This window comes from Manis javanica, chromosome 1, assembly GCF_040802235.1.
Source record: "Manis javanica isolate MJ-LG chromosome 1, MJ_LKY, whole genome shotgun sequence".
In the NCBI taxonomy this organism is placed as follows: domain Eukaryota; kingdom Metazoa; phylum Chordata; class Mammalia; order Pholidota; family Manidae; genus Manis; species Manis javanica.
In genome coordinates, this window is record NC_133156.1 from 22,714,779 (window position 1) to 22,727,323 (window position 12,545).

At 46.5% G+C, this 12,545-nt stretch overlaps 1 protein-coding gene across 2 annotated transcripts in view; it reads left to right on the top strand.

The window, feature by feature from the left end:
* Positions 1 to 7,787, top strand: part of INTS6 (integrator complex subunit 6) — an 80,110-nt gene extending 72,323 nt beyond the window's left edge. For both annotated transcript variants that reach the window (XM_037011664.2, XM_073230050.1), the window contains exons 17-19: positions 4,062 to 4,433; positions 5,425 to 5,518; positions 7,177 to 7,787. In XM_037011664.2, coding sequence (XP_036867559.1) covers positions 4,062 to 4,433; positions 5,425 to 5,518; positions 7,177 to 7,270 — 560 coding nt within the window. In that variant the 3' untranslated portion in view covers positions 7,271 to 7,787. The remainder of the gene's footprint in view (positions 1 to 4,061; positions 4,434 to 5,424; positions 5,519 to 7,176) is intronic.
* Positions 7,788 to 12,545: the final 4,758 nt, after the last annotated feature.

Sequence of the window (12,545 nt, forward strand, 5' to 3'; positions counted from 1 at the left end):
GTGAGGAAGTAGGTTTGCACCCCACTGAAGGAAGGACAGCCGCCCGCTGGCGTGAGTGGTGTGTGCAAAGGCCCTCGGGCAGGGGTGTGGTGTCTGGACAGTGACAGGACTCAGCCGGAGCGGGGTGTCGGGGGGAGACGGGCTCCGGCAGGCAGTGGCCGGGGCGTGGGCCTGGAGCCGTTACAGTTCTGGGATTCCTTCCAAGGTTTTAAAAGAGGGACTGATCTGAAGAGCTTCGATGAAGACCTGGCCGCCGGTACTGTGGGGAATGTTATGGGAGGGCAGGAATGAATTTAGGGAGCCCTTAGTGAATTAGTGGATTTATTATTATAGGTAGTGATGTGACTATAACCTTTTTTTTATATATATATGCAGTAAAAGTCACAAATCCTAGTGTACAGCTCGGTGAATTTGGCATGTGTACGCGCTCATGTGACCATCACTCACGATCAGGGTGGCGAGCATTCTCCCAAACTTCCTCCTGCGCCTGCTTCACTCACCCCCCCCCACCACCACACACACACCACCACTGTGGCCGCCACCAATCTGTTCTCTGTGGATGTGAGCCTGTGTCTATTTTATTTTTTAGGTTCCACAACTAAGTGAAATCATATGGTATTTGTCTTTCTCTGTCCGTCTTACTTCACGTAGCATAATAGCCTCTAAGTCTACCCACGCTGGTGCAAGTGGGGGAAACAATCTCCCTGGTTTTTATGGCTGAGTAATATTCCATTTATATATACCACATCTTTATCCATTCGTCTGTCAGTGAATGTAATAGGTAACATAACACCTTGATCGGACAGAAACCAAATATTACACACCTTCTGGTGGGATTATATAACACTGCCTGTGAAGTACTCTTGCCAAAAAAGTTGAACATCAATCTGATCAAGTCTCTAGATCTACCTTCCAGTTTATAAGAAATGCAAGGGACAAAGAGACATAATAAATGAAACAAAACAGGGATACAATTAGCAAAATCCAGATTGTGGGGCTCTATATAAGACAAAGAATCTGTTGTGTTGTATGTGTTTTTCCAGAAAAAAAATGCATAGAGAAAGGAGAGGTACAGAATAATTTTATAGATGAAGATGTAGTTAAAAGATATATAAACTATTGTATGAGTCTGATTTGGACTGTGACTCAAACAAAACCAAACTTTTCCACAAAGAGAAAATACTAAGGTAATTGGAGATCATGGACACTGACTGTATATTTGTTGTTGCTGCATGATTATTATAGATGCACAAAAACCAGTCAGGAAACCCTGAGAAGTGTTCACGGTGACCTGGCTGCGGGGTTGCAGGAGGGATATGTTTCCGAGGACGCTTGGACGTGGCAGCAGAGGGCTTGGTGCTGGTGCTGACTGACGAGATGCTGGGGCCAGGGGCAAGGAAGGAGTTGGGGACACGGAGTAGGTGAGGGTGTCGGGGGGAGCAGGAAGAGACAACGACTGGGTTCAGCTGGGAGCTGCCTCTTTGACAGCCAAGTGCAGATCCTAAGTTAGAAGGTGGACATTTGAGTTAGTTTGTCACCCAGGAGAGGACTGGGCTGCAGAGGTGGAGGTGCGGGAGGCAGGCTTAAACCCCCCGGAGTGAGTGAGATCCCACCAAGGGAAACAGAAGAAAAAGCCTGGTATAGCACTTTGAAAGTGCCAGTTAAGAGGAGAAATAAGTGCAGAAAACTGGATTGAAAAGGAAGAATGCAAGAAATGGAAACTAGGGAAGAACTTAGTGTCATGGAAGCTAGAGGGAAAGAGAATTGGGTGGTAGATGCCCTCAAATACTTAAACAGACTGAGAGGATCGGAAAGGTTCTGTTGGTCTCAGCTATTTTTGCAAGAGTGATGTTGGTGGAGTGAAGGGCTCAGAAGAAAGAGGGTTGAGGAGTGAGAGGTGAGAAAACGGGGATGATGCGAGTGAGCAGCCGATTCAAGCTCAGCTGTGACGTGTGGCTGGGGAAGGACAGTGGTGGCCGAAGAGGCCGGGGGTCAGGCAGCATGGTTTTGCTTTGCTCTTGGGATGACGGAGAGTTGAGTGTGTTTAGATGCTGACGGGATGGAGCCAGGAGAGAGGGAGAGGCTGAAAATGAAGAAGTGAGGGCATCATCACCAAACCCTGCTGGGGAGGTGGGGCTGGTCCAGAGTCTGGGTAAAGGAGGGCTCCTTCCATGCAGGCGGCAGGGGGCAGGGCCGTGGGCACAGGCTTCGCCATGGGAAGCAGAGCCGCTCCTGCCCCGGGCTCGGCCTTTCCTTTCTCTGGGAAGAGGGAGGTGGGAGGCCGGAGAGACATAGAAAGTCGGAGAGGTTGGGAGCAGAGAGGTCTGAACGGCCTCCTGTGGAGGGAGAGGAGGCAGTCACATGATCACTCAGGTCCAGGCACAGCTGGTGCTTGGGGCCGCCCTGCAGAGCCCCACCGGGTTCCCCAGTACTGCTCATCAGGCCAGATGCAGGCCCCGGGCAAGCAGGGAGCGTCCTCGGCTTTGGGGTATTGCCCGGCAGGTGTCACGGGAGAACAGTGGGACACTGGTGAAATGTACACGAGGGGCTCTAAGTTGGATAGGTAAGGAGGCAGGTGTCTAGCAGGGGTCTGAAGAATGGGGAACGTGAAGCGTTAGCTGTAGCAGGAATCTGGCCAAGAGAAAGGGCATTGCAGAGACTAGGGTTGCGCTCTCCCCTCGCTGGGTCTGTGTTTGACTTGAGAGGCAGATGTAGGTGGAAACGTTCTTTGGGGATGACGACCTGAGGTCCTGGGAGGCTGGGTTCGTGGTAGGTGGTAGACACTGCCGTCACTGTCTGCAGCCCTACCAGGCCCCAGGGTGCATATGTGTCTCTTCGTGGTCTGGCTAAACACAGATTCCAATTCATTGTTTGTGGGGCTGAACATGAGTGTTTCAGGCAAGGTCTCTGAATGGCGCTGATGCTTCTTGTCACAGACCACACTCTGGTGATGGAGAACGACGTCCCCAGGGACATGGCGGTGGGAGGACGTCTGTGAGCCAGGTGCCAGGGACATCATGACCGGAGTGTGCCTGGAGATGAGTAAAGATCGTGATGAGGGGGTGGCATGGTGAGCCTCAGAGGGCAGTTTTTACAGGAATGCATGGAGAAATGATGTTGGAGGTAGTGGCAGGTGAGGGAGTCTGTGACCCACATCCTTACTTTTAAGTCTGTGGGGAGTGTTTGACCAGCACAGTTTCTACTTCAGGTCTGAAAAGAAGAGCAGTTTCTCTGCAGGAGATCTGGGTTTCAGTTAAAGGGGGAGTTGTAGAAAATATTCAGTAGAGTCTGCAAATCATGGAGTAGGATTTAGGAGTCAGCAGTCCGAGGGACGTCTGTGAGGATGAGTGTACACTTTGTACAGTAAATAGAGATGAGTTCAGGGAGTGTCCTGGAGATTTGGTGAACAGTCGGGGGACTTAGAATTGAGCTGCTTTCTTTGGGGGCAGGTATAATGATCTAATGTTAAGTGGCTGGCATGCAAGGTTTTAAGCCTGGTAGTCCAATGCTCTGAAGTGGGCACTGGGCTGCTGTGTGTTGCTCAAGTGATGGAGACCAGATAGGCGGTTATAAGGAAAGGGCGCGTCGTAAGCGACCTGCTGGTGGTGTGTCCCCTGCAGAGCACCGAACAGCTCGAGCCCGCGTCCACCTTGCCTCTGTGTGACGGTACGTGTGCAAGGCACAGGCGGGCTGGAGCGAGCAGGGCTCTCTGGCCAGGGTGATCTTGATCATGTCTATTTCCCTAAAGAATTAAAACCCTAGTCGTTCGGTAACATTGCCATAGAGTAAAGCAGAGAGCTAAAGGTTGTTTGAAATGGGCTTTAGTTTCTTTTCCCTAAGGTTATACATTGTACAGATTTTGTGAATATTGTGAATGTCTCACATGGAAGCCCAGCATGTCTTTGGCAGAGCTTGAGAACCATGCACCTTCTCTGTTCCTCCCCAGCCGTCGGGGAGCTCGGTTGGGCATTACGTGGTGTGGTCTGTGGTTCTTGGTGGCCTTCTTCACTGTGTGCTGTGAAATTGGCTCTCATCGTTTCCCCCCTTATCTTTGTGTTTAGTTTCAGAAGACACTAACGATTCAACAATAGACGATGTGGTTGAAAATCATGTGGCCGACCACCTTTCACCAGATGTGACACCAGACGCTGTGGGTACCGACTTCTCAGCATCTTCTGCAGCCAGCTCACTGGAACGACCAGCCAATCACACAGAGGCTCTGGGTCATGACCATCTAGGAACCAATGACCTCAGCATTGGTGGGTTTTTAGAGAATCACGAGGAGCCAAGAGATCAAGAACAGTGTCCTGAAGAGAATGTACCAGCATCTTCCCTCAACAAAGGAAGGAAATTGGTGCACTGCAGAAGCCACGAGGAGGTCAACACCGAACTAAAAGCACAAATAATGAAAGAGATCCGAAAGCCGGGGAGAAGTATGTATGACTAGAGACAAACCTGAGATGTGATTTCTATGTGTGTTAAACCAAAACAGTCAGATCAACTAAAAGCACGCACCTGACTTTAGATCAGTCGTGAGCAACATCTGAGCTCCGAGCTGTCCGAGTCGGGCTCTTCAGTCAGCTGGCGGCCGCTCACTGCGCGTCTGCCATGCCCACGGTGCCGGGCTAGGTGTGGCGGGTAGAGAGTGGAGCAGGTGGGGGGCCACGGAGGACTCGCGCGTGGTCCCTGCCGGGACGGGCCCCAGGTCCTGAGCAGTGTGCCAGCCAGCGGCGGGAGTCCTTACGTAGCAGCGGGTCCAAAGGGATGGAATGCATGTGAAATGACCTCATGTCTGTGAAGTTGACCTCATGTCTGTGAAGTTCTTGGCAGAGTCTTACCGCTGCACTTAAGAAACTATGATAGTGACCCGTGATGTGTTTGGGCCAAAAACTAAAGTTATAAAAGCTATTACATGAGTCCAAAAGTTCCTCATATGTCACTCATTCAGAAGCTGTAGTACCTGCTGCAGTGGTAGGGTGACCCATGGGTGGCCCCGAAGACTTGGGCCTGGTCTTGCCATGTAGGGGGTTATGGTTTTGGGTAGTGTTTCATGTGAAAACTTGAAATGGAAGAACTGCAATAACACTCTTAACATGTTTTGATTTTTTTTTTCGGTCCTTGCCCATGTTAGCTGTAGGTAAGAATTTAATTCCTAAGGATGGGTTTTTGTAAAGGCTGCTTGCCTCTTATTTTTCAGTGGTACCACCAGGGAGCCGTTTATTCATCCTTCTAAGCTTTATGTTTGATATATTTATGGGAACTTTTACCAAAAAATGAGTATTTGACAAGTTACTATCTTTTTTGATGTATTATAAAATTATTATAAAATCTCTAATGAGCAGTGAAAATTTTATGTGGGATACTTTTGGTTTTATAACAGAAAAATATTGAAATGCCTTTTCTTCTTGCTTCTTTTGTTTTAAGAATATGAAAGAATCTTCACTTTACTGAAGCATGTTCAAGGCAGTTTACAAACAAGACTAATATTTTTACAGAATGTCATCAAAGAAGCGTCAAGGTAAGTGACCTACCGCATGCACGGGATGCTGAGCGGAGCCCCAGTCGACAGCCAGTGTCTCGCAGCACGTTTGTACTTGTGTTGTCATTAGGCCATGTGTATATAAGTACTTCTCTCTCTCTCTTTTTTTTAGTAAATTGAAAGAAGTTCACTTAAAAAATAGCCACACACAGATTCTTCAGAAATTATGGATCTTTTCTCCCTACAGCTTGCAGATACTGGCCTAATTCTCTCTGAGCTTCTGTGACTTTTTGGTGTCTTTATATTTTATAGCTTTTAATATTTCTCCTTTGTATATTTGGACTACAGTTGATATTAATGAGTGATTAGAAATAACCTTGAAAGGCAATATTTGAATGCAGTTGATTTGTACGTGGGAGAACATGTAATTAAGGGGACCAGAGTTGGACACATGGGTCCTTTTCTGATTGGCTCAGTGCTCTGAATTATGTGTCTCATGGATTAAGATCATACACGGTAACTGCAAAGGGCACTCATGTGAGTGCAGTGAGTAGGAAAAGCATTTTTTACTTTTCCTTCAAGGCTTAGGATTTCAGTATTTAGAAAACTTAAAGTTTATATCGTCTGACTTTCCCAATATGCCTTTCTTTTAATTAGTCCGCAGTTCCTTCCATGCTGCATCTAAAGGTTTTCTAGATAAAAAGCAGGTAATTCTTCCTCTTGAGTAGCTAAAACAGAGGCCGCTTTGCAGGATCAAGATGAGGCCGTAACTTTTCAGATGATGTATTTTGAGTATTTAACCTCTTCTGCTCTTTATGTGACACTGTCAATTTCAGCTTCTTGTGGGTTTAGCTGTTTTCCTGGTGCCTGCACCCTCTCGCACCTCTTAGTCTGATACGATGCAGGTTAACAAGTGCGTGTGGATCAGGCAGTGTTTGGATGTTCCAAAAAGCATCAGTATTAATACTCATGTAGGCAAATAGAATTTTAGTCTATTACTGAAAATTTTAAAACTGACACTTTGTTTGCTACATCTTAGGTACGGTGTTTAATTATCTTTGATTTGCTAGCCTGCAAATTACAATAGTACAAGACTGTGGTTTTTATTTTTATTTATTTATTGAAGTATAGCTGATACACAATCTTGCATTGGTTTCAAGTGTACAGCACAGCGGTTCAGCAGTTTCCCGCATTATCAGATCCTCACCCCCTCTAGTGCAGTTGCTGACTGTCAGCACAGGATGAGAATGCCATAATTTTTAAAGGTTACTGTCCAGCTTCCATCATTTCTTCTGTTTTGTGGGGATTATATCCATTCTTGGTTCACATTCCTTTCAGCGTTTGACTTTCAGAGAGCACAGGAAGCAGCTATTGGAGTCACTGCTTTGGAAGCTCAGATTCCGTTGGAATACTTGTGACCTTTGTGTATATCAGGATGTTTTTTTCCTTTCTCTTTTTGGTTGTGGAAAGAATAACCTTTTTCTGTTATACCTAGACCTGGATTATTTGTTTTAGGAACAAACCGTAATATTGTATTTATAAAAACGCTTTGATAATCTTGGAGCAGATTTTATGTACCATAAAGTTGTTGATTTTTCTTCCCAAGGCAGTTTCTCTCTTTTTAAGAAAACACTGTGCTGGTATGTATGTATTCATTGGAAAGACATTGAGAATGCTGTCACTTATTTTTTATGCAGGTTTAAAAAACGGATGCTAATCGAACAACTGGAGAACTTCCTGGATGAAATTCACCGGAGAGCCAATCAGATCAACCATATCAACAGCAATTAGAAGGAAACAGTCCGTGGCCGCCGTGTCACTGTCCTCTCTAAACACAAAGTAAACCCCAGGCTGCCGTGGTCTCGCGCTCATTGACATGCACTGCTGGCTGTCTGAGATGCTAGGAGCAAGTCCGCAGACCCCTTCCCAGCATTTCACAGTGACCTTTTCTGCATTTTGGTTTATTTTCGTAATGTGAAAAGTATCACTCAAACACATTTAACAAACTAAAAATATTCCTCCAAATCTCTTGCTTGTCATCGACTCTTGAGTGTCAATTTCCCTCAGGTTCTATTTTCTTAAACCAACCTTTAAAATTGTCACCTCTGTTAAGGTTGAACTTTGCCAAAAAAATTTAAAAAGTTACTTTGTAATTTTTGGGGAAAAAGCACATACATTAAAGCTAGGTAATGTTTTGTATATACAGTTATTTTGGATATATTATTGTAAGTTGTACAAATGTATTTTGAAGAATATTTAAGAAAAGCACTTTTGTTATTCCATCAATAAATGCTCTATTTTACTCTTGTGTGGTTTAGGAAATAATCACATTTAAAGTACTCATTTAAAACCATTTTAAGGTAATGGAATTTTAAGGGCCTTTTTAGCGTTGGAAGAATACGCCACCCGAAGTTCGTATTTGTTAACCTGACTGTAACTTCCTGTGACACGATCTGCGCTGTCTGTTTACTCTATGTCCCCGCGTTTTGTCGGCCACGCCAGGAATTCCCCTTTCTTGCGCGGATAATGGAAATGATATGTGTCACAGACTCTTTAAAAAACTGTCTAGGAAGTAGATGCCTTTGGACATTTTGGTTTCCTTGCCTTCCGCAACCGCTTTAACTTTCCCTCTGGGACTGTGGGTGGTGCTGAGCTGAAGCTGCTGGCTAGGAGTTTGTTTGTAAGCTTGGGGTGCACCACGTACTGTGAAATGTCTGCCCTTTAGCGGCTTGATGCCATTCTTATAAAAGTCCCACAACGGGCTTCCAAGGGGATCTGTTCTGCTCAATTCTCACACTTAAAACTCTCCACATATTTCTTATTCAGGAGCTAAATGGAAAGAAAACACATTTAAAACAACTTCTGCTCATTCTGCATTTCCCCAGAGTTACCCAGGATGAGGAAAACCCACCCTGGAGGTCACATGTCCTCAGTGAGGATGTGACCCTGTGACTCTCACCATTCCTAGGTCACTGACAGCTGTGCCTCATGGCGCCTTAGGGGAGACCAGTAGGAAAGGAGGTTAAAGTGCACCTAGATGGAGAGGGCAAAGTAAACTTAGGGAATTCTAGTAAGACCCAAGTATTTTAAGTTCACATTTGAGAATCACATACCCCTATCTTTCTACACTCTAGCAGAACATTTTTAAATTTCAAGGGTGTAGCAGAATGAAACAGCTTTTTATGAAGTACAGAGGAATGTGGAGAATGTGCTGAGATCTGTTAGTCCAGGGGATTTGAAACTTTCCCCAGATTGAAGATAAACGGGGGGGGGGGGGGGGGGGTGAACAGGCATTTCCTGAACATCGCGGTGCCCACGTGCTGTTCTTTAGACCTTCCCTCTGCCGAATTCCTGTGAGGGAAGCAGGGCACTGCTTGGTGGATGGAATTGTTAGGGTGGCTGCCTGCCATCACATCACTAAATGCAGGAGCCACACACATTCCGGAGTATATTTGGTCTTTAACTTGTATGTTCAGATTCTGAGGTCAGTAGACGGGACTAAGGTCACTTAGGTGAAAACCCAGACTTCACCAGGAATATTTAGGAAGGAGATTCAGTCTGTTCCTGTATTTAGCTGCCTTCCTCATCAGAAAGTTCTGATTTCCATTTCACAGGTTGCTCACAGAATGATAATCCTTTAGACCTTTGACCTTTAATGTATTTTTGGATGAACCCTGGAGGGAGTTGGAAAGGAGCGATTATGTTGAGTCTCCTCTTTGTGTCCTTAATCTCTCTGCCACCACGCTCCACACCCTCATCCCGAAACCTAGTCACAAGGTCTGAAACCCTGTTGGAACTCAAACTGAACACCCCGCCTCTTGCAGTTTTTTTTTTTTTGCATTCTAAGAAACTGGGAATATTAGCTAAATTTGTGAAATATTATCTATAAAACTCATCTTGTAAGCAGAGGGTGGAGGGGAGTGTGTTTGAGGGGAGTATGTCCTGTAGGCCCTCGAGATCACTGGACGACTTTAGGCTGGAAAAATGATGTTCTCCAACAGTTTAATCTTGAGATGAAGATCGTTTTTTCTTAATGTTACCATGTGTCCCACTTGTCAGTTGATTGAGTCATTGTTTGCCCTTCCCAGTGAGATGTGTCAGTCTAGTGTGCTGAAGGCTGTCTCTCCTCGATACTCCGTCACCCCAAGAGTAACCACTGCCTCGTGTGATGTGGGCACCTACCCCAGGAGAGGGAAACTCACAAGGACTGCAGCTGTGCGGCGGGTCATGGGACTGCTTCCGGGTCAGCCTTGCCTTGTTCTGGTCGCTCAGGCAGCTGTGAAAATGCTTCCTGTTGGCATAGTGGTGTGTCCGTCACCAGCCCAAAGATGTCACTTCATTTTCATTCAGCTCAGTTCCAAAAGAAGCTGCCCTCACTTAACTGTCACCAACTGCTCCTGGCTATCAGCTTTTGACAGTGACCTTTCTGTTCACGTTTAGCCCTGTCTCTCTGTTTCTTGAGGGAGTAGAACCTGTCCTTTTCTTCATCTTTCATTTTTTGACATGCATCCTTTCTGAGAGAGGCTCTCTGGTGCCTGTTCTGAGTGATGGGTGACATTTCATCTAAAAAGTGTGGGGTTGGGGTGCTCATGGTGAAATGCTAGGAGGATATACACTTGGTGTTTCCCCCCTAAATAATCCCCACATAGGTTATTTCATCTATTTCCTAGTGAATGGTGATCATCCTTTTGATTTCTAGCACAACTGCAGCAGTCTGAAAATGATTCTCAGAAAAAATGTTGACAGTATTTCCTTAACAATTTGTGTAAAGCCTATGCGTAATTTTCATTATTCTAACTTTTGACTTTTTTTCTCTCCGTAAATAAAAATAATGCCTGATGTTTTAGTTAACGTAGATCCACTTTTGCTTGATTTTTTAGCCTTGTTCCATCCTATTTCTTTTTGACACATTCTGTAGACTCGCCAACAGCTCTTTACTGAGAATCTCTTTTCCTTCCTAGGCTGATAAATAAATCCTCGTAGGGGGAGGGGGACGTGGGGGGAACGACTTGAATACTTGGTCAGTGTCCTCAGTGCCCAGAGGACCCCGCCCGTCCTCCCCACGTGCCCCGGGCTCAGCGCGCACCTGCCGCCCCGGGGTCGGGTCAGCACGAGGCCTGCTGCGGGGCCGGGGCGCTGGGGCTGCCGGGTCGGACGGCGGTGCTGGTTCTCCAAGGCAGGGGGGAAGGAGCTCTCTCTTAATGCCGAGAAAATGAGGCGACCGCCGAGAAGAGGCCAAGGTGGATCATTTATCTTACTTTCGTGGTCTTCTAGGTCTCTGAAGTAGGATCCTGAATTTTTAAAAAATCTGCAACTACAAATGAAAGAGAAGGCAAAAGCCGCGGAGGATATTCCTTCCTTTGCAGTTTTGGAATGGCCCTCCCGCCGTCGGGATGCATGCCCAGCGGCCGGGAGGCCCCGGAGGCCCCGCAGGACGGAGGGAGCGCGCCCCCGAGGGGGCCCGCAGGTGTCTGCGTCCTGCCCGAAGCGCTGGGACACCGCGTCGGGTTCTCAGGGAAGAGGAACGGCCGCCCTGCGTGAAGACAGGACTCCGACACCTGTTGAGGAACTTACCAGAGCTGCAGGAGGCCACAGGACCCCCGCACTGCCTGCTGGAGGGGAGCCGCTGCTGGAGTCGGGTATGAGATCCGCCCCTGCTTCACTGTTCGGGCTGCCGCGGGGAGCGGGGGCAGCGCTGGCTGCTTGGCCCACCCAGCGTCCCATTTGCAGAACAGTCCGTGCAATAAACTCCTTACCGAAGGTCGTCTTCGGAAGGACTGTATTCCTTCTCTATGCAGTGAGGGTTTCAAATCCTTTTCGAGATGGCTTTCAAATCCTTATCCCATCATTTAAAAAAATATTTTCTCTCCGTTCACATCTCCTTTAAAAAGTGCTGAAAAGCCACATCTGGACTTGGGGTTTCTAAGGGGACAGTTGGGAAGTGTGAAGATCGAGCTGGAACTCTTGACAACAGGCGGGGGGGCCGTGCAGTGTGAGCGCACCCGGCCCCCCAGGGACGCGCCTGGCGGCAGATGCCTGGGCGCCTTCCTCGGAACCCTCGTCTCGGCCCAGCCCCAGGAAATAGAGATGTGCACTTCCTCTTTTCATTTTTGATGCATTTACCTTAAGGAGTTGGGTGCATTTTTACAGAATGTTCTTAATTACAGTCTCATGCTGCCTACTGTGAGCTAGGGAGAGGCATGCTCAGAAAATTCGTAAGGTACGAGATATTTCATGCAAATTTCAAAACCTCAGATTTGGTAAGTTACCTAATGGGTCCAAATTAATATTCAGAGCTGTGGCCCGTTTTTTTCAATAGTTAATTTTAGAAATAATTTCTAGCTCATTTTTATTTCCTTCAGCCATTATTTCTAAAACTTTGGTGATATACAAATTGCCAGGCTATGTGTTAAAATGTAGATTCTGGAGCCTAGCAAATTCAGCCAGCTTCTGAGATGATTTCCCTTCAGTGCCTTCTTGGACTGTATTTTAAGAGCCGCTTTTAAGTGACAAAGTCACATTTGTACTATGGGCTTTACAAGGTACCATTCAGTGTATAAAAAATGTGTCTCGTGCTGCACGACCACAGCCTGTAGACAAGTGTGTCAGTCACACAATTAACCTGCCTCCTGGGCTAGAATCCGCCAAGAGTGAGAGGTTAGCACTATCACAGTGGTGTGCTAACACTTTCAAAGACAGGAGCTTAGCAAATAGGAGTGTCAGTGGTAAGTTAGAGGAACCGAGATTTTTGTTACTTAACCATTGATACCATTTTTACACAACTCAATAAAATGGTACTTGACACAATGAAAGTAAGAATCTTTAGAACCAGGAGGAACTTTAGACACCATTCAGTCCAACTCTTTTGTTTTAGAGTGAGCTGTTAAGCTACCTGAGGTCACATGTTTGATGAGCAGAGCTGGGTAGACACAGGTTTTCTGACCCTGTGGTGCCCATTTCTACCCCACCTTCCACACACACACACACACACACACACACACACACACACACACACACACACACACCTTCCACACACACACACACACACACACACACCTTCCACACA